The 19,339-nt window shown below is 45.6% G+C and overlaps 1 protein-coding gene across 3 annotated transcripts in view; it reads right to left on the reverse strand.

Moving 5' to 3' along the window:
- The window catches only part of KDM5B (lysine demethylase 5B), a 92,774-nt gene that overhangs the window by 47,046 nt on the left and 26,389 nt on the right, over positions 1 to 19,339 (reverse strand). For 2 of the 3 annotated variants that reach the window (XM_077295319.1, XM_077295317.1), the window contains exons 5-9: positions 18,204 to 18,260; positions 10,885 to 11,004; positions 10,705 to 10,801; positions 3,814 to 3,935; positions 3,472 to 3,630 (exon numbers count right to left, since the gene is read on the reverse strand). In XM_077295319.1, the coding sequence (XP_077151434.1) occupies positions 3,472 to 3,630; positions 3,814 to 3,935; positions 10,705 to 10,801; positions 10,885 to 11,004; positions 18,204 to 18,260 (555 nt within the window). The remainder of the gene's footprint in view (positions 1 to 3,471; positions 3,631 to 3,813; positions 3,936 to 10,704; positions 10,802 to 10,884; positions 11,005 to 18,203; positions 18,261 to 19,339) is intronic. The other variant, XM_077295318.1, reaches the window with a different exon arrangement.

Here is a 19,339-nt window from a genome sequence, read left to right on the forward strand (position 1 = left end):
GGAGGTAGCCCACTCAGGGGTACTAGGCTCGCTGGGTTCAGTATCGGCAACAGGTGGTTCCTGAGCCGTCACCGGTTCACAAGCTGTGCATAATGCAGTATTGTGACCCCGGGGTAATGATACCTTACAAGAGGTACATGCTGCGAAAAATACAGTGTGGGTTTTCCCAGACTTTTTGTGAGGCTTTAGTTGAGACATAGTAAAGCCTGGAGGAAAGCGCTTACTAGCAGGGGAAGGGTTAAGCTATGTGTCTGCAGCTTACCCAGGTCCTGTGTCTTGAGTCCCCAGGGCAGGTCCGCAGTGTGGGCAGAGAAAAACTCTAGTCCTGAGGGCTGTGATAGGAAACGCTGGAGCAGTGCTGCAGCATCAGGGCTGTGGGTGTCCCATGATGGCCGCCGACACCAGGAAGTGGGAGCTCATCCCAGGGAACGAGAAGCGCCAGAAAAAGTGGGCGGGGCTAACTGCGGCCTGTTTTGAGGGAATTTTTTTTTTTTTCTCTCTGCGGTTGCGGCCTGCAGCGCCACGACCGCTATTAGTGCCATCATTAGCTGCACTCCTTCGTGGGGTTGCCGCACTAAGGACCACCCACGGACACAGGCTTAAGGTGCGGGCCTCCCATACCCCGAGGACCAGGACCCCCCAGCGCCTCGGCCCCCGCAGTGTACTCACGGGAGATGCGGTGGGCCGGTGCTCAATCCACCGTCGCCATAGTAAGGGAGGGGGTGGAGAGCTTCTGCCGCCATGCGTCATCCGCTATATCAGTGGTGATGCAGAGGGGGGCTGCACGGACGCCATATATATCATGTCCGGCTATGCACCTGGCTCCAGGAGAGGTAGATGGAGGGCTACTCCATGTGGTCGCCTGCTATGGAGGGGGGAGATCGGAACGCGAACGAACCGTCGCCCGTAAGGTGAGCTCAGGGCTGGCATTCAACGTTGCAGGAAAGGATACGGGAGGAACGCTCCACGTACTTGCCAGTTGATGGTTCGGGGGAGATCGGAGCCTAGAAAGGATCCGTCGCCCCCATTCGCTCCGTTAAGGAAAAATAGAATAAAAAGTAAAATGCTAAAATAAAAACGGTGGGGTCTGAAACAGACCCAAGTGCCTCCTACAGACACTAAGCAAGATCTGGTTCACTGAGAGCCAGCAGGAGGGTGTATACTGCAGGGGAGGAGCTATTCTGTGTTTACTTAGTGTCCTCCTAGTGGCAGCAGCATAACACCCATGGTCCTGTGTCCCCCAATGAGGCGTAGGAGAAACATTACAGGTCTTGGAAGGTGACACCAAAGCAATTTATTTTTACCGCTTTCATAAAAGTTTTTTTCGGATTATAAAATGCACTTTTCTTGTCAGAGAGGGGCCAATTTCCTGAAGCCCACCACAAGGAAATCATTGGGAACGCAGACATCTTTCGAGAGCCCAGGGACCGCAGCATCGCCCAGCTCCTGCCGCCGCCAGCATCCTGAAGCAGCGACCCTGCCTCCTGCGACCCAGCCCCAAAGCAGCCGCCCCCCCCCTCCCAGGTAAGCTACAGTTTAAACGGTCTATAAGACACACCACCATTTTATTTAAAAAAATAAATTTCCTACTTTCCTCTCCAAAATTTGTGCTGCAAATTTGGTCCAGTACGTCTTATAATCCTCAAAATATGGTATATATGTTTGGTATCTGCAAACTCGTACTGACCTGGAGAATCATATTGCCTGGTCAGTTTTACCATATAGTGAACATGGTAAATAAAAAAGATAAAATAAAATACTTGTGGAATTGCACTTTTTTTTTTTTCCAATTTCAATGCACTTGGAATTTTTTCCCTGTTTTCCAGTACACCATGTGGTAGAATGAATGGTGTCATTCAAAAGTACTATTCACTCAGCAAAAAACAAGCCTTGATGTGACTATATTGATGAAACAAAATAAAAGAAAAAACTGAAAATCGCCATGCTATGAAGGGGCTAAGACTAGAAAGTGGCTTTATTTGAATTTAGGAAGCAAATCTGTGTGAAGTATCAACAACATTTGAGGCTCTAGAGCAAAAAAAAAAAAAAGATTCAATTTATAGTAAAAAAAAAAAAAAAAAGTATCAAATTGGATAAAAAAAAATCTAATATTAATTTTAGCAAAGATGGGCATTAGTCGAGTTAAATGGTCTGCTTCCTCATAGGAGTACTTTTCATCTTGCACTGCATCATTGTTGAATAGTACCATTTGCCAAGTTTTTACCCTTAATATAAGAAAAAACATTTTTCTGATATACAGCAGTTTGCTAGATTCTAATGATAGAATTATCTAATTACTAAATAGCTTGCACCTTTTAAAATCGGTCACATCAATAAATTCAGGTAGAGAAAGTGAAACTACCCTTAAGCCGGGGTCATACTTGCGAGTGCAAAGCGCAAAACTCGTGCGAGTCTCTCACATCAAAACCGGCACAGCCACCGGCACTCGGTATAGGAGCGTTCAGATGCATAGAAATACAAATATCTCGCTGAGGATCTGTTTATACCAAGGAAGGTGACGGGCACAAGGGGGCATTCTTTGCGTCTGGAGGAGAGAAGGTTTTTCCACCAAAATAGAAGAGGATTCTTTACTGTTAGGGCAGTGAGAATCTGGAATTGCTTGCCTGAGGAGGTGGTGATTGCGAACTCAGTTGAGGGGTTCAAGAGAGGCCTGGATGTCTTCCTGGAGCAGAACAATATTGTATCATACAATTATTAGGTTCTGTAGAAGGACGTAGATCTGGGGATTTATTATGATGGAATATAGGCTGAACTGGATGGACAAATGTCTTTTTTCGGTCTTACTAACTATGTAACTATGTAACATGCAGCCACACACTCCTGTCCCGAGTGCCGGCGGCAGTGCCAGATATTGATGCGAGAGACTCACATTGCACTGGCAAGTGTGACCCCGGCCTTAGAATACATCACTAAAATGTGGTAAAACTGACAGGGCAAGCCTTTCTAAACACAGACTGTTGGGATACCACTGCCAAAGTCGCATCTGTATGTATCTGATGTATCTGGTTGACTCAGGTCCTCAGTGCGCCGCCTCCATTTCCTTCTTGAACGTCCCCGGCGCCTGTGCTGTAAGTTTTTTTTCGGGCATGCGCAGTTTGCGCTGCCCTTCGTACTTACAGCGCAGGCGCCGGGGACGTTCATGAAGGAAATGGAGGGGGCACCCGGAGGCCCTGAGTGACGGCTGGGAGGCGTTTGTGTCAGGGGGGAAAAGACATGCCCCCCTGACAAATTCAGGTATGAGGGGCACATTATAAAAATGATTATTTCAGCGTTTGCAGGAACCCGAACTAAAAGAGCCACCTTGACAGAATGCAGCAACAGTGATGCACAAGGTGGCTCTCTTAGTTAAAAAAGCCTGGGGGGGGGGGGGGTGACGTTCCCTTTAAGCAATTATTAGCTTGTTTTCTTCACATTCCTCTTTGATGAGATCAGTGAAGGCTGTGGCAGTACCTGCGCCAGACATTTTGGGCATCGCCAGTCTCCTTTGGGCACATCATGCAGTGGTGGGATAAGACAGAAAGTATGGTAACTGTCATCACAACCGTCACACAAAAGGAGGCGGTCTTCATCACTCCCACTCCCACAGAGAAAGCAAACATACAAATCCACCTGAAAAAAAAAAAAAAAAAAAAATACAGCTTGGGATCGAGTATATTCATAACTTGATTATGGACAAAAACATGTAACCCGATAGGACAATGAGCACCTCGGTGAAACAGACTTCCATTTCCACCACGCTCTTCAGCAAATAAACCGGAGATGCATGTAACAACTAACTGATCTCATACTTACCGGACTTCGGCTTTTCTTAGATTTCAATTTTGGCTTCTCTATAACAGATTCCACTGGCTCTCGCTTGAATGTTATTTGACTTTCTTCTATGGGAAAGAAATCAGGACTTATTTCTGAAACATCTGCACCAAAAGTAGAACAAAACTGTAAGTCTCACTGAGGGAGACCTGTGCTTTACACTGGAGTATAACAAAAGAAAATAAAGGGGCAGATGGCCGTAGGCCTATAGACCCGCAACCAAATCATGTATTCCATGATGATTAGCGGGTCTGCTAAAGATGGGTTATGATTGACAACAAGCACCAGACATCACGGAAGAGACAGGAGGAACCTAGGAGCCAGAACTTATAGGGAACCTGTCGGGTCCCCCATTCTCTCTGACCCAGCAGCACTCACATATGTATCAGTAAATTCCCTGCCTAAACAGCCCTGTGTAACTTTAGTCAGTAAAATCAGTGTTAGGCTACTTTCACACATCAGGCTTTTTGCATCAGGCACAATCCGGCGAATTTTCAAAAAACGGATCTGTTTTTTTCTTATTGAGTTGTATTAGCGCCAAATTGTACTTGATGTCCCAACGTTTCATCCGTTTTTTGCCAGACCTAGCAAATATCATAGTTACTTACCGATAACGGTATTTCTCTGATCCCATGGCTGCACCACGGAGAGGGATCCGCCCTCAGGGACAGGAAACCTACAGGTGAAAAAGGCGGTACCTCTCTCCCACATCAGTTGGTTTACAGAGACTTAACAGAACTTCAGCTGTAACTTAAATGTTATCAAACAAAACCTTTTAATTTTTAACTTATCAGAGGCACCGCGTGACTAAATAATAAGATTAACTCTAGTGTTCACACTCACACGTGAAGGGAGGGAATGTATGGGTGCCGTCATGGGATCAGAGAAATACGGTTATCGGTAAGTAACTACGATATTCTCCTACCCTATGACGGCACCACGGAGAGAATTTCATAGATGTATATTAGGGAGGGACCACCGCCTCTAGAACCCTTCTGCCAAAGGTGAGGTCTGAAGAGGGAGTCAGATCCAGTAGGTAGTGTTTAAAGAAAGTGGAAGGAGATGACCAAGTGGCCGCTCTAAATATCTGTTCAATTGATGCTCCTGCTCTCTCCGCCCAGGAGGCTGCCACCGATTTGGTTGAGTGAGCCCTGACTTCCTCTGGAATGTCCTCATTACTTGATGAATACAAGAGGATGATGGCGTCCCTTATCCATCTCGCAAGAGTGGCTTTCGATGCTTTATGCCCTTTATTTGGACCCTGGAAACACACAAACAGAGCCCTATCCTTCCTATAGTCTCTTGTGGCCGCTAGGTATTGAACTAAACATCTCTTAACGTCTAGTGTGTGTAGATGTTCCTCTTTCTCATTTCTGGGGTTTGGACAGAATGAGGGTAGCGAGATCTCCTGAGATCTATGAAAATGTGATGCCACTTTAGGAAGGTAGGATGGATCGATTTTAAGGACTACTCTGTCGTCTAGTATGCGTGTCAGGGGTGGATACGCTGATAGGGCCTGCATGTCACTAATCCTCCGTGCTGACGTTAGCGCCACCAGAAGGGAGGTTTTAAGCGATAATATTTTTAAAGATGCTTGTGACAGTGGCTCAAACGGTGCTTTAGTCAGTGCAGAGAGGACCAAATTTAAATCCCAGGGAGGTGTAGTATGGTGTACCACTGGTCTAGATCTGGTTGAGGCCTTAATGAATCTTTTTATCCAGTGGTTTCCCGCTAAATCACTGTTGTAAAGGGCGCCCAAAGCTGCTACCTAGACTTTAAGTGTGCTTGTTGCTAAGCCTTTTTCTAGCCCATTCTGAAGGAATTCTAGCACTTTAACTGGGATTTCCTCCGATAAATTGGCACCTGATGCTGATAAAAATCTTCGCCAAACCTTCCCATATGCTCTAATAGTCACTGGTTTCCTACTTAGTAGGAGAGTGGAGACTAGATTTGAAGAGAACCCTCTCTTGATTAGAAGGCTCCTTTCAAATTCCAAGCAGTCATATGCAAGTTCTTTACTTGCGGGTGATTAAACAGTCCCTGATACAGCAGGTTCGGAATTTCTGGAAGGACCCAGGGATCTGTTACAGACATTATCCTTAACCATGGAAACCATGCCCACTTTGGCCAGAAAGGAGCTATCATGATGACTCTCGCTCCATCCTCTCTGATTTTTTTCCAACACCAAAGGAATTAGTGCTATTGGGGAAAAAACATAGGCTAGATGAAAGTTCCATGGAATTAAAAAGGCATCTAGGGCTACTGGGTTCCCGCGTGGGTCTATTGAACAAAAAGCCTGAGTCTTCCGATTCTGGTAGTTCGCAAATAAATCTATTTCTGGAAGACCCCACAATTGTACTATGTGGTTGAAGACTGTCTGATTCAACTCCCACTCTCCCTGTTTGAGTTGTGTTCGGCTTAGAAAATCTGCTGTTTGGTTCTCCGTCCCTTTGATGTGAAGAGCTGTCAGTGATAACAGATTGGCCTCTGCTAATAATAGGATGGATTTTATTATTTCCATCAGTGTACGAGATCTCGTGTCCCCCTGGTGATTCAAGTAGGCCACCACTACCTTGTTGTCCGATAATATCCTGACGTGATGGTAATGGAGGGAGTGTAGGAAGTGGGTGAGAGCATATTTTACCGCTAGAAGTTCTTTCATGTTGGAAGAACCCTGTTTTTCCTCTTCCGACCATGGCCCTTGAGCCACCTGGCTGTCCACATGAGCCCCCCCCAACCCCAAGGACTCGCATCGGTGGTTAGGGTTATAGATGTTGGCCATACCCATGGAACGCACCTGGTTAGGTTGTGTGGATCCACCCACCAAGCTAGGGAATGTATTGTTTGCAAGGAGATTTTTAAGTGCTTTTCCAAATCCCCTTTTAACACAGAACCTGCTTCTAATATGTCCCACTGGAGGTCTCTGCTGTGACTCTGGGCCCATTGGACTGCTGGTAGACAGGCTGTCATTGATCCCAATATGGACATTGCTTTGCGTAGAGTTACTATTGGAGATTTCCTGAGTTGTTCTATCAGTTGGACCATATTCAAAATTTTTCCCCCTGGAAGACGGCATTCTTGCCGGTTTGAGTCTATTAGTAACCCCAAGTATTGTTGTACTTGAGTTGGAATGATTCTTGATTTTGTTAGGTTTAGCATCCACCTTAGATTCGTTAGGGATGTCATTACTTTGTTTAATTGTTGAGTGCAGTGGAGGGGAGTTTTGCCAACTACCAGGAGGTCGTCCAAATAAGGAACTATTAGTATGTTTTGCTCTCTTATGTGAGCCATGACCTCTGCCATCAATTTCGTTAATACCTTTGGGGCTATGGCTAGACCGAAGGGAAGGGCCCTGTATTGGTAGTGCTTTAGCTCTCCCTGTATTAATACCGCCACTCTGAGAAATCTTTGGTAATCTGGGTGTATGGGCACATGATAGTGTATGCGTCCTTTAGATCGATGACAGTCATAAAACAAGACGGATGAAGCGTTCTCACACGTCTTTATTGTTTCCATCTTGAAACTCTCCGTCACTAGGTACTGATTCAATTTTTTAAAATTTATTATTGTCCTGTAAGTTCCATCCGGTTTCATCCGAAGAAACAGAGGAGAGTAGAATCCCATGCCTCTCTCGTGGTTTGGGACCTCCTGTAGGACATTTCTTGCTAGAAGCATTTGTATCTCCTTTTGAAGGCTGAGCTGTTCGGCTTCTGCTTTCCTCTGAGGTGTTATGATAAAGTGACGAGATGGCCTTGTATGAAAAATTAGTTTCAGCCCTGTTTTTATTATATTTAGGGTCCATAGGCTCCCTGATATTTTTTCCCAGGCTGGAAGAAAGTGTGCCAGTCTTCCTCCCACCTGGGGACCACCTTCATTGGGGTTGCTTTTTGGTGTCAGGCTTGTTGAACAGGTAGCCTTTTCCCTTAAATTTTTTATCGTTCCATCCTTCTTTCTGATTTTTTGGAGGCCTTCTACGCATGAATTTCCTGTTCCGAAAGGACCGTTTATATAATTGGTTAGGGAACCCCAGGAAGGCTTTCTTCTTATCCCCCGCTTTCTCCAGGATATCATCTAAGGTAGGGCAGAATAGAAATTCCCCCTCACAGGGTATGGAACATAATTTGGACTTACTTTGTAGGTCCCCCGGCCAGCATTTGAGCCATAAAGCCCTTCTAGCTGCATTTGAAAAAGAAGCAGCTCTTGCCGCTAGTCTTGCAGAGTCTATAGATGCGTCCGCTAGGAACGCCGCTGCTCCTTTCATTATCGAGATTGAATCCAATACTGATTCTCTCGGGGATCTATCCTTAAGTTGTGACTGTAGACCAGCTGAGCAGTGAGCCAGGAGCAGCAAATGAATGCTGCACTTAAGCAGGGACACACATGGCTTCCTCAGCTGCTGATTCCTGCAGCAGCTGGGGAGATTTGTGTATCCAGGGGAGGAGGAGGCAGCAGCAGGGGCCAGGAGATCGCTGCATACCTGCCTGCCATGCTTGGATGCCTAGTGTTGTGCACACACAGGACCTGTGATGATGTAAGAAGTGGGCGGGCTGGAGCGTCACATGGCAGCTCAGAGCCCTCCCTCTTCTTGACATCATCACAGGTCCTTCAGGCTCTCCACTAGAATCTGCAGCTTCCTCATAACCTGTGCTGTGGAAAGGCAACAAGAGGGAGGTCCAGGGGCCGCCGGAGGGGTGAGTATATCCATATTTTTTTATTTTAATTCTTTATTTTTTACATGAATATGGATCCCAGGGCCTGAAGGAGAGTTTCCTCTCCTTCAGACCCTGGGAACCATCCAGGATACCTTCCGATACTTGTGTCCCATTGACTTGTATTGGTATCGGGTATCGGTATCGGCGATATCCGATACATTTTGGATATCGGCCGATACCATCCGATACCTTTGAGTATCGGAAGGTATCGCTCAACACTACTTACGGCGCAATCGCAATATACGGCGCAATTTTCCAATATAAGACATACCCCGAAAGTAAGACATAGTGGGACTTTTGAGTGGTAAAAGAATGTAGGACACGGTCTTACTTTCGGGGAAACACGGTATGTACTGGTTCGGCTAGAGCCAGTGGTAGGTGTATACTGCAGAGGAGGAGGAGCTAATTGTTATATTCACTTAGTGTCAGCCTCCTAGTGGCAGCAGCATACACACATGGTCCTTTGTTCCCCAATGAGGCGAAGGAGAAAAAGCTGACATTATAAATGCTTTATCAAAAATTGATTTAACTAACATTACACAGAGTTGGTTAGGCAGGAATTTACTCATACATATGTGAGTGTTCCTGGGTCAGAGGGAATGGGGACCCAATAGGTTCCCTTTAAGCGATTTGTCATATTTTGTCAATTCATCATAGCATTGGCCATCAGATGAGTCTATGTTTTTCAAAACAGTGAAAGGGACTTTACCATAATAGTCTTACTTGAAAATACCAATTAAAAAACAAAAACAAAACAAAAGACTACATTACACCTAGTGCAAAAGATAAGCTGGCAGTGTGTCTCAATCATTTTGAGGAAAAAGAATAGTCAATGCCCTCAAGCCTGCAATAGGCTTACTAGTTCTGCCTATAGTGCTACTTTAAAGTTGATTAAAAGGGTCCTCAAGGAAAAGAACGGTGGCTCAGTGGTTAGCACTGCAGCCTTGCAGCGCCGGGGTCCTGGGTTGAAATGCCACCAAGCATAACATCTACAAGTTTGTATGTTTTCCCCGTGTTTGCGTGGGTTTCCTCCGGGTACTCCGGTTTCCTCCCACATTCCAAAGACAAACTGATAGGGAATCTAGATTGTGAGCCCCATCGGGGACAGCGATGACTGTGTGCAAACTGTAAAGCGCTGTGGAATATGTTAGCGTTACATAAAAAATAAAGATTATTATTATAAAAGAAAAAAAAATAAGGAAATTAAATGTTAAATAAAATAATGCATTTAATTATCAAATCGCAATAGTTTTATTTAGGGAGGTAGGCACTATAGAATTAAAATGTCTGCCGTCCTGTTAGAATGTTAGGACAGGTGCCTGTGAGCATGTGCAGTAGGAAGCTCCAGTGCAGTGACCTGGCAATACCTATACCATGTCAGACAGACAGGGTGGACAGCAGTGTGAGAGTCTCTTCTTACCTCTGCACATCTGACATCTCCAGAATTAGATCAGATGAATATGGTGGACAGCAGTGTGAGCAGTCTCTTCTTCCTCTGCACATCTGCCATCTCCAGAATTAGATCAGATGAATATGGTGGACAGCAGTGTGAGCAATCTCTTACCTCTGCACATCTGACATCTCCAGAATTAGATCAGATGAATATGGTGGACAGCAGTGTGAGCAGTCTCTTACCCCTCACCTCTATCCCTGTTAAAGATCAAAACATTCCTGGGAAGCAAATTATTCCACATAAATGGAGGTGGGGCGCTTCTATTGCACATGCTCAAAGACACCTGTCCAAACATTCTCAGACAGGTTTCTGTCAGTATAGTAAGTCAGCGGACATTTTAATTCTATAGTGACCACCTCTTTAGACAAAACAATAGCGATTTGTTAATTACCGTAAATGTATTTAGGAATTTATTTATAACAACATCTTCTTCAGTTAGTTTTTTTTTTCTATTCCAGGAGAATCCTTTTATTTAGAACTTTTATAGCGTCCGACACACATTGCTTCCCCATATTAATAGCTGTACACTTATGCTCTCTTCCATACAACAGACCTGGGAAAACTGCAGCCCGCAATCCTCATATATCCAGAGGTCTAGAAACCGTGGCGTTCAACAAGACTTATAGGGATAAAATAAAGTAATAGCAGAATACTTTTTTTTCCCCCATCTCTGGAGTATATATGCCTAAATGCATTATAATTACCTACCTGTTTCACACACGGAGGGTGTAGAGCCCATCCTTCGGCGTAAAGTACGAGGTCTTAATTCTGGTGCTTCTTCTGGTTCAACTTTAATCTTAATATCCTGAATGGGAAGTAAATATATAATTTATATATATAGTAATTATCATAGTGTTTGAAGCCAAAGGGAATAAGAATGGCACCTACTTCTGCACGCATACGTTTAGCTCGTCGGGCACAGTTCTCTGAAGGTTGGACAGACTGTCTCTGTGGGATATCATGAGGTTTGTACTCCTTATCCTTAACATCAGGAACAAACGTTGGTTTCTACATTTTACAATAAACACATATTGCTTAATTAAATTAAAGGATACAGATTACAAAACTAGACTGAAGGACAAATCAGCATGAATTCTGTTTGCAACATTAATGTGGATAAAGAAGCTCCATCAGTGTTGGGCTACCTTATCTGACTATATCCAATGTCAGAATAAATATTATATTTATATAATATGGATATATTAGACTGTGCAGTAACAATGAATGCCCAAGCCCACTAAAATGTCAAGAGTGAAAATCTTAGTTTCATGTTGAAAACAATCTGGAGTCCGTGTACTAACATGAAGAACCATATTGATAGTGGTTTGAATTGAGATTGGTTCCAATACCAATATCCTGTGTGGAATACGTGGGGAGCAAAAAAGTTGTATCCTTTCAACCTTTTTCCCCCCTTGTAAAGAAAGTGCAAAGTTATTTCAAACCATATAAAACCTGTCAAACCCAAAACCCCATGGAACAAAGTCTAAAGGTACCGTCACATTTAGCGACGCTGCAGCGATCTAGTCAACGATGCCGATCGCTGCATTGTCGCTGTTTCGTCGTTGTGTGGATGCCGGTCCCCGGGTAACCAGGGTAATCATCAGGTTACTAAGCGCAGGGCCGCGCTTAGTAACCCGATATTTACCCTGGTTACCAGTGCTAATGTAAAAAAAAAACAAACACTACATACTTACATTCCGGTGTCTGTCCCCCGGCGCTGTGCTTTCCTGCACTGACTTTGAGCGCCGGCCGTAAAGCAGAGCGGTGACGTCACCGCTGTAATCTGCTTTACGGCTGGCCGGCGCTGACAGTGCAGGAAAGCACAGCGCCGGGGGACAGACACCGGAATGTAAGTATGTAGTGTTTGGGTTTTTTTTACATTTACACTGGTAACCAGGGTAAACATCGGGTTACTAAGCGCGGCCCTGCGGGAGTCCAGCGACGAAATAAAGTTCTGGACTTTCTGCTCCGACCAACGATGGCACAGCAGGATCCTGATCGCTGCTGCGTGTCAAACTCAACGATATCGCTAGCCAGGACGCTGCAACATCACAGATCGCTAGCGATATCGTTCAGTGTGAAGGTACCTTAAGTCACAAGAGATAGCCTTGGCAGCTACACAGCCCAGTGTCCATATAACAAAACATCTGTGACAAAGCACAAAGTTTTTTTTAAAGAGAAAAGGTCTTCAATACTCAAACATCCTATTTCATAAAAATGTGTTCCTATTTTTTACATTAATAAAATTACACTAATAGGGACCTAAAAAGAGGGATTTTTGGTACTCACCGTAAAATCTCTTTCTTCGAGCCTTCATTGGGGGACACAGGCAACCATGGGTGTACGCTGCTGTCGCTAGGAGGCTGACACTAGGCAAAAAAAAAGGAAAATAGCTCCGCCTCAGAAGTATATACCCCCCCACAGGCAAAGTAACTCACTTAGTGTTAAAGCAACAAAAACTCAAAATATGTACCAACCCAAAAACAAAGGCACGTAGGCCCAATAGAGGTACAAATAGTTAGGGAGAGTGCTGTGTCCCCCAATGAAGGCTCCAAGAAAGATTTTACGGTGAGTACCAAAAATCCCCCTTTCTTTATCGCTTCATTGATGGGGGGGGACCCAGGTAACCATGGGACGTCCCAAAACAGTCCCAAGGGTGGGAACAGAAAAAAAATGCAAAGAAAAACAGACTTATGCTGGCCGATGCAAGACCGCCGCCTGCAGCACCTTCCTTCCTAGGCCTGCATCAGAAGAGGCATGAGTATGAACTCTGTAAAACCTCGCAAAGGTGTGCAAAGATGACCAAATCGCAGCCTTACAAATCTGTAAAGCCGAGGCCTGGTGATGAACTGCCCAGGAAGCCCCCACCACCCGAGTGGAGTGAGCCTTCACCCCCGGAGGAGGCTGTGTCCTGAACGCGGTATGCCTCCAATATTGCTGAACAAATCCACCGGGCAATAGTGGACTTAGAAGCTGGGAGCCCCTTACGACAACCCTCAGAGATGACAAACAAAGCATCAGAGTGGCCAAAGGAAGCAGGCCTTGAAAGGTAGACTCGGATAGCTCTTACCAGATCCAACTTGTGGAGGGACTTCTCCATGGAATGGACCAGAGAGGGGCATAAAGAAGGAAGGACAATATCTTCATTAATGTGAAATGAAGAGACCGCCTTAGGTAGGAAGGAACAAGTCTGAGAACTACCTTGTCCCGATGTAGAAACAGGAACAGAACAGCAGGATAATGCCGCTAGTTCAGAAACTCTACTGATGGATGTAATGGCAAATAAGAAGGCAACTTTCCAGGAAAGGAGAGAAAACGGAACGTCTTGAATGGGCTCAAATAGGAGCACGCTGTAGTGCGCCAAGGGCAAGTTTAAGATCCCATGGATCTATTGGGGAACGATATGGACGTGCCAAGTGAGCGACTCCTTGAAGAAAAGTCGTTACCTGGGAACGAGAAACTTGACCCTTATGGGTGCTGAGTGATACACCACAGTCAAGATCCGCTTGTAGAAACCCCAGGATGGAAGGAAGGGAAAACGACATAGCAACCAAATTGTTGTCCTCACTCCACCGAAAGAAAGCCTTCCAGTATCTGTGGTAGATAAGCGAGGATGCTAGTTTTCTTGCCCTAATCATGGTCTGAAAGACCTGATGGGAAAAAACAGCCTCCCTCAGGACTGCGGCCTCAATGGCCATGCAGTTAAACTCAGACTGTGAACTCTGGTGGAAAAGGGGGCCTTGTGAGAAGATCTGGACAGTCTGGTAGCCTCTAGGGAGCGTACATGAGCATGTTCACCAGCTCCACGTACCAGGCCCTTCTTGGCCAGTCAGGATTACATGAATTCCTTCCGCCTTTTATCTTTTTCACGACTCTCGGAATTAAGGGGAGAGGTGGAAAAAGATAAGGCAGCTGGAATTGGGACCACGGGATCACTAGGGTATAGCAACCGATGGGCAGTGGATCCTAGGACCTGGCTATGAACTGAAGAACCTTGTGGTAAATCCGAGATGTCATCAGGTCGACGTCCGGTGTGCCCCATCTCAGGCATATCTGGTTGAAGACTGAGGAGTCGAGAAACCATTTGCCCGATGCGAGACCCTGACAAGTCAGAAAATCGGCTGCCCAATTTTCCACCCCCGGAATTGATGGGGAGAGCGGATGGATGGATGGGACAGATAGATAGTTAGAAGTTCTCTGCCCCAACTCTCTCTCTCTGTGTTGACAATCCAGACGAGACAGATCAGAGAGTGTCCAAGGAGATCTGAAGACTCCTGTCGCAGTTGTTGCGTTATGGCCCCTTGATCAGAAGATCGTCCAAGTAAGGGATTATGAGAATCCCCTTGGAACGAAGGATGGCCATGACCTCTGCCATGACGAGGGTGGGGGTCGATTTTGTAATGCTCTCTCTGACCCAGGCGTCGTCGACCACGACAACCATAGTTCCCGGAAGAGAAGGAGCCGGCCTCCCACCCTGGAGAGATTCCCGGGTGGGGGTGACCCGTCACGCCGAGGAGAACCTGTTGGCGCAGGACCCTGAAGACTTGGAAGAGGGACCCTTTGGTCGCCAGTGAAGGGCTGGTTTGAAAGGTGGCTTCATCCTTTCCCCTTGGGTAGAAGAGCGGTCCTGCTGAGACGAAGTCCCTGAGGCAGAAAATGGCCGAAAGGAACAAAATTGAAAAGACCTTCTCTTATTAAAAAGACGTTTAGGCTTGGACTGGGGAAGCGAGGTGCTTTTCTTGCTGGTAGCATTGGAAATAATTTGATCCAGATTGGAACCAAAAAACCTAGAGCCTTGGAAGGCAACGCTAGTGAGGGGACTTCTTTGACAGTGGATCTCCATTCCACACTTTCTCCCAGAGAATGAGGCGTATAGCAACGATGTTGCTGGTAGCCCTGGCGGAACAACCGGCCGCATCCAATGAAGGGGTCAAAAGATACTTGCCACCATGGGCAATCTGGTCTGCCAAATCTGCCATTTCATCCGGAGGAGCTGCCGCTAGAATACCCTGACAAAGCATTCTTGCCCAGGCAGACATGGACCCTGCCACCCAAGTGGAGGCAAAAATAGGGCACAAGGAGGCGCCAGCTGCTTCAAAGGCTGACTTAGCCAAGGATTCAATCTGTCTATCAGTAGAATCCTTAAGAGATGCACCACCCGGTAGAGACAAGACTGTGTTGGAAGACAGGCAAGAAATCGGTAGATCCACATTAGGGGACTCTGCCCATCTACCAACGAAGTCTGGGCTAAAGGGATAGAGAATATCGAGCGGCTTCCTTCCTGGGAAGCGCTTCTCAGGGTGTTTCCAGTGTTTGGACATAATTGCTTCAAATTTCCTGTGATTAGGGAAATGCCGGGAGGGACGTTTTACCCGTTTACCCGACTGAATGCTCCTGAGCAGGTGCCTCATCCTCCTATAGGTTCAGAGTTTAGGTAATTGCCGGGATAAGGCTATTGACCATATCCTGCATCTTTGAGGTCTGGTCCGTATCAGACTCAGACTGGGAATCCACATCCGACCCAAAAGCCACCTCCGAGGAATGTAACCAGGAGGAAGCAGAGGGACCCGGAGAACTGGAGGAAGAACCGGAAAGAGCTTGCTTCCTTTGCCTTGTGCCCCATTTGTCCCTTTGAAGGTCACGGTCAAGTGTGTGCGAATCACCATGAGAGGCGTTCGGAGCACTGGTGGCGGAAGACAAATGGTAAAGTCGTTCCAGGACCTGGACCAGGGACTGAACTTTTGTCAGGTCAGAGACCGACTGACATGGCAACAGTGCTCTCATCCCAAGACTTAGAGGGCTCCTGTGGGGCACACATGGTGGACATGGTGGAGGGGCTGCAGGACAGACAGAAAGGGGAGGACTGGCATGAAGACCACTTTCTTTTGCAGAGGGCACAGACGTAGTGAATCACAGTGGGCTTAGAGGGGCAAGAACAAGCCTCTAGGGTTGGGCATAAGTTGAGGCTTGGGGATACTGCTGTGGAGGAGCCAAGGCAAAAGGGAATAGAGCCTACTCGATGCCAGCGAAGACCAGCAGAAAGAACTGTGGAAGCTGTGTCCCCCTTTGTGCAGAGCGTCTGCAGGGTGTGCAGGATATGGCAGTGTCCCCCGTGTGCAGGACGCCAGCAGGTCTGCAGAGTGCGCAGGATATGCGGTATGAAGAGTGTGATGTAGCCTCGGTTTGTCCACGCACCGCTGCAATCTGCCAGCCGGAAAAAGAGGAAGCAAACATCCTATTGGATGGCTAAAGGAAGATAGGGAAGGGGTGTGGCCAGCAAAGGAAGGGGGATTGTCCGCAAGTGCTGAGCCCGGCCATGGAAAACAATGACCTCGGCTGCCAGGTGATCCCTACCACCAACGCTACCCTGTCCCCTTGCGATGAAGGGACAGTGTACCCCGGGATGATGCCTGCGGTGAGTCCCAGTCCCTCTGCAGCAATGAGGATCACATCAGGAGCCCTCGGGTGGGAGAGGGTCGCTGGAATCAGGGATCCTACTTCCCGCACCGTCTCCAGATGGTGCAAAAGACGGAGTCAACCCCTTACCAGAAGGGGGATGGAGGCCACCACTGGTGACCACCGTCTTCCTCCCTCCCAGCCCTCTCCCAGGAGAGGTGTGGGGTGGGAAAAACGCATAGGACCGGCCACATGGAATCACCCTGCAGCACCCGTAAAGGTGACAGGGGATTAGGTCCTGCCTTGCGGGCCCGAGACTGGGCGATGTGGAAGACATCACACTGCTCTCGGTCGCATAGGTACGGGAAAACAGGGTGAGCAATTACACCCCGTTACCCTAAGAAAAAAGGAACCTGAAAGACAAAGGGAAAAATGTTAATAAACACACACAGGGAACCTGAAAAGGAAAATGAGGATCTGGTAGCAGATCCAAGTCCGCCTCCTACAGACACTAAGCTTAAATTAGAGTACTTTGTGCCTGTCGGTGGGGGCATACTGCTGAGGAGGAGCCATTTTCCTTTTTTTGCCTTGTGTCAGCCTCCTAGCGACAGTAGCATACACCCATGGTTACCTGTGTCCCCCAATGAAGAGAAAGAAATAAATACAATTGTTTTTAACCCCTTACCATGACTTACAATTAACTTATAGATGGGTGGTAACTTAAAAGGGGTATTCTCATCTCCAAGATTATATCCCAATATGTAGTAGATGTAATAATATTAGCAAATACCTCCAATTAGAAATGTAGTATAGTTCTTCTGATTCGCTATGTCATGTACTCCTTGTGCAGGCATTGCAGTAGCACAGGTATCCATGGTTACAACCATCATTATCTAGTTGTCACTATATGAGTGGTCATAACCATGGATACCTAAGCTACTGCAATGGGGTATGAAACATAGCGAATCAGAAATCAGATCTAGCCATGACAGTACAAAAAAAAATGCACAGATCAGAAATGAGACTTCATCAAAGTGGCCTGGCTTGCATAAATGAACCAGAAACAAGCCACGCTCCTTGACCTGTGACTTGGCAACTGAGAAGGAAGGGGGAGCACTCAGGAGCAGTATCAGCGTCAGACTGGGTTCAGACAGCCATAAGAAAACGTGAGCCACTCGCAGCTGTTTGCTTGTCCGAATATCAAACAAATTTAGTAGTTGTCAGCCATTTACATGCTCTATTCTAGTCCATTAATCGGATTGAAGTAGCGCATGATTCAATTTTTTCCCTTGGACACGGAGTCCAAAAGAATAGTTAGTCATCTTAACAGCCCCATTGACTTCTAAGGGTCAGGGTGCAGTCTGTGTGCTCTCCGATTTAAAATTGGATAGCACAGATCCAATGTACATGCTTGTCTGAGCAGAGCCTCAGAATATTTCTAAATAGCTCATCAAATTGTAACTGAAAATAAAAATATGGATATGCGCCTATATAGTCTATGAGACCACGTGCAGACATTCAGTATTTGGTCAGTATTTTACCTCAGTGTTTAGAAGCCAAAACCAGGAGTGGGTGATAAATACAGAAGTGGTGCATATGTTATTATACTTTCCCTCTGATTGTTCCACTGCTGATTTTGGCTTACAAATACTGAGGTAAAATACTGACCAAACACTGAACGTGTGAATGTAGCCTTATGCTGATAATATGTTTTAATAACCCTGGTGTATCCCTGTAAGTTTTTAGAACACATCAGCTCTCTTTAAGATTAATTAAAATCAATACATGAAATAAATCCACACATTCCATACCTTATCGAAATTAATATCGTCATTAAATCCAAGCAGTTTGGTGCACGACTCTGAAGCCTGAAGAGCAAAAAATAGAAAATGATTTCAACATTTTAAAATGGAAATAAATCTAAAGATGGATAATAAAAGACTAACTAATCAGAAGTAGAAATGGATAGACAGATTATATATATATATATATATATATATATATATATATATATATATATATATATATATATATATATATATATATATATATATATATATATATATATATATACATACATATATATACACACACACATATACATATATATATATATACACATATATACACATACATACATACACACAGTGCCTACAAGTAGTATTCAACCCCCTGCAGATTTAGCAAGTTTAATAAGATGCAAATAAGTTAGAGCCTTCAAACTTCAAAAGAGCAGGATTTATTAACAGATGCATAAATCTTACAAACCAAAAAGTTTTGTTGCTCAGTTAAATTTTTATAAATTTTAAACATAAAAGTGTGGGTCAATTATTATTCAACCCCTAGGTTTAATATTTTGTGGAATAACCTTTGTTTGCAATTACAGCTAATAATCGTCTTTTCTAAGACCTGATCAGGCCGGCACAGGTCTCTGGAGTTATCTTGGCCCACTCCTCCATGCAGATCTTCTCCAAGTTATCTAGGTTCTTTGGGTGTCTCATGTGGACTTTAATCTTGAGCTCCTTCCACAAGTTTTCAATTGGGTTAAGGTCAGGAGACTGACTAGGCCACTGCAACACCTTGATTTTTTGCCTCTTGAACCAGGCCTTGGTTTTCTTGGCTGTGTGCTTTGGGTCGTTGTCTTGTTGGAAGATGAAATGACGACCCATCTTAAGATCCTTGATGGAGGAGCGGAGGTTCTTGGCCAAAATCTCCAGGTAGGCCGTGCTATCCATCTTCCCATGGATGTGGACCAGATGGCCAGGCCCCTTGGCTGAGAAACAGCCCCACAGCATGATGCTGCCACCACCATGCTTGACTGTAGGGATGGTATTCTTGGGGTCATATGCAGTGCCATCCAGTCTCCAAACGTCACGTGTGTGGTTGGCACCAAAGATCTCGATCTTGGTCTCATCAGACCAGAGAACCTTGAACCAGTCAGTCTCAG

The sequence above is a fragment of the Ranitomeya variabilis genome, chromosome 3 (genome assembly GCF_051348905.1).
Source record: "Ranitomeya variabilis isolate aRanVar5 chromosome 3, aRanVar5.hap1, whole genome shotgun sequence".
Taxonomy (NCBI): Eukaryota; Metazoa; Chordata; class Amphibia; order Anura; family Dendrobatidae; genus Ranitomeya; species Ranitomeya variabilis.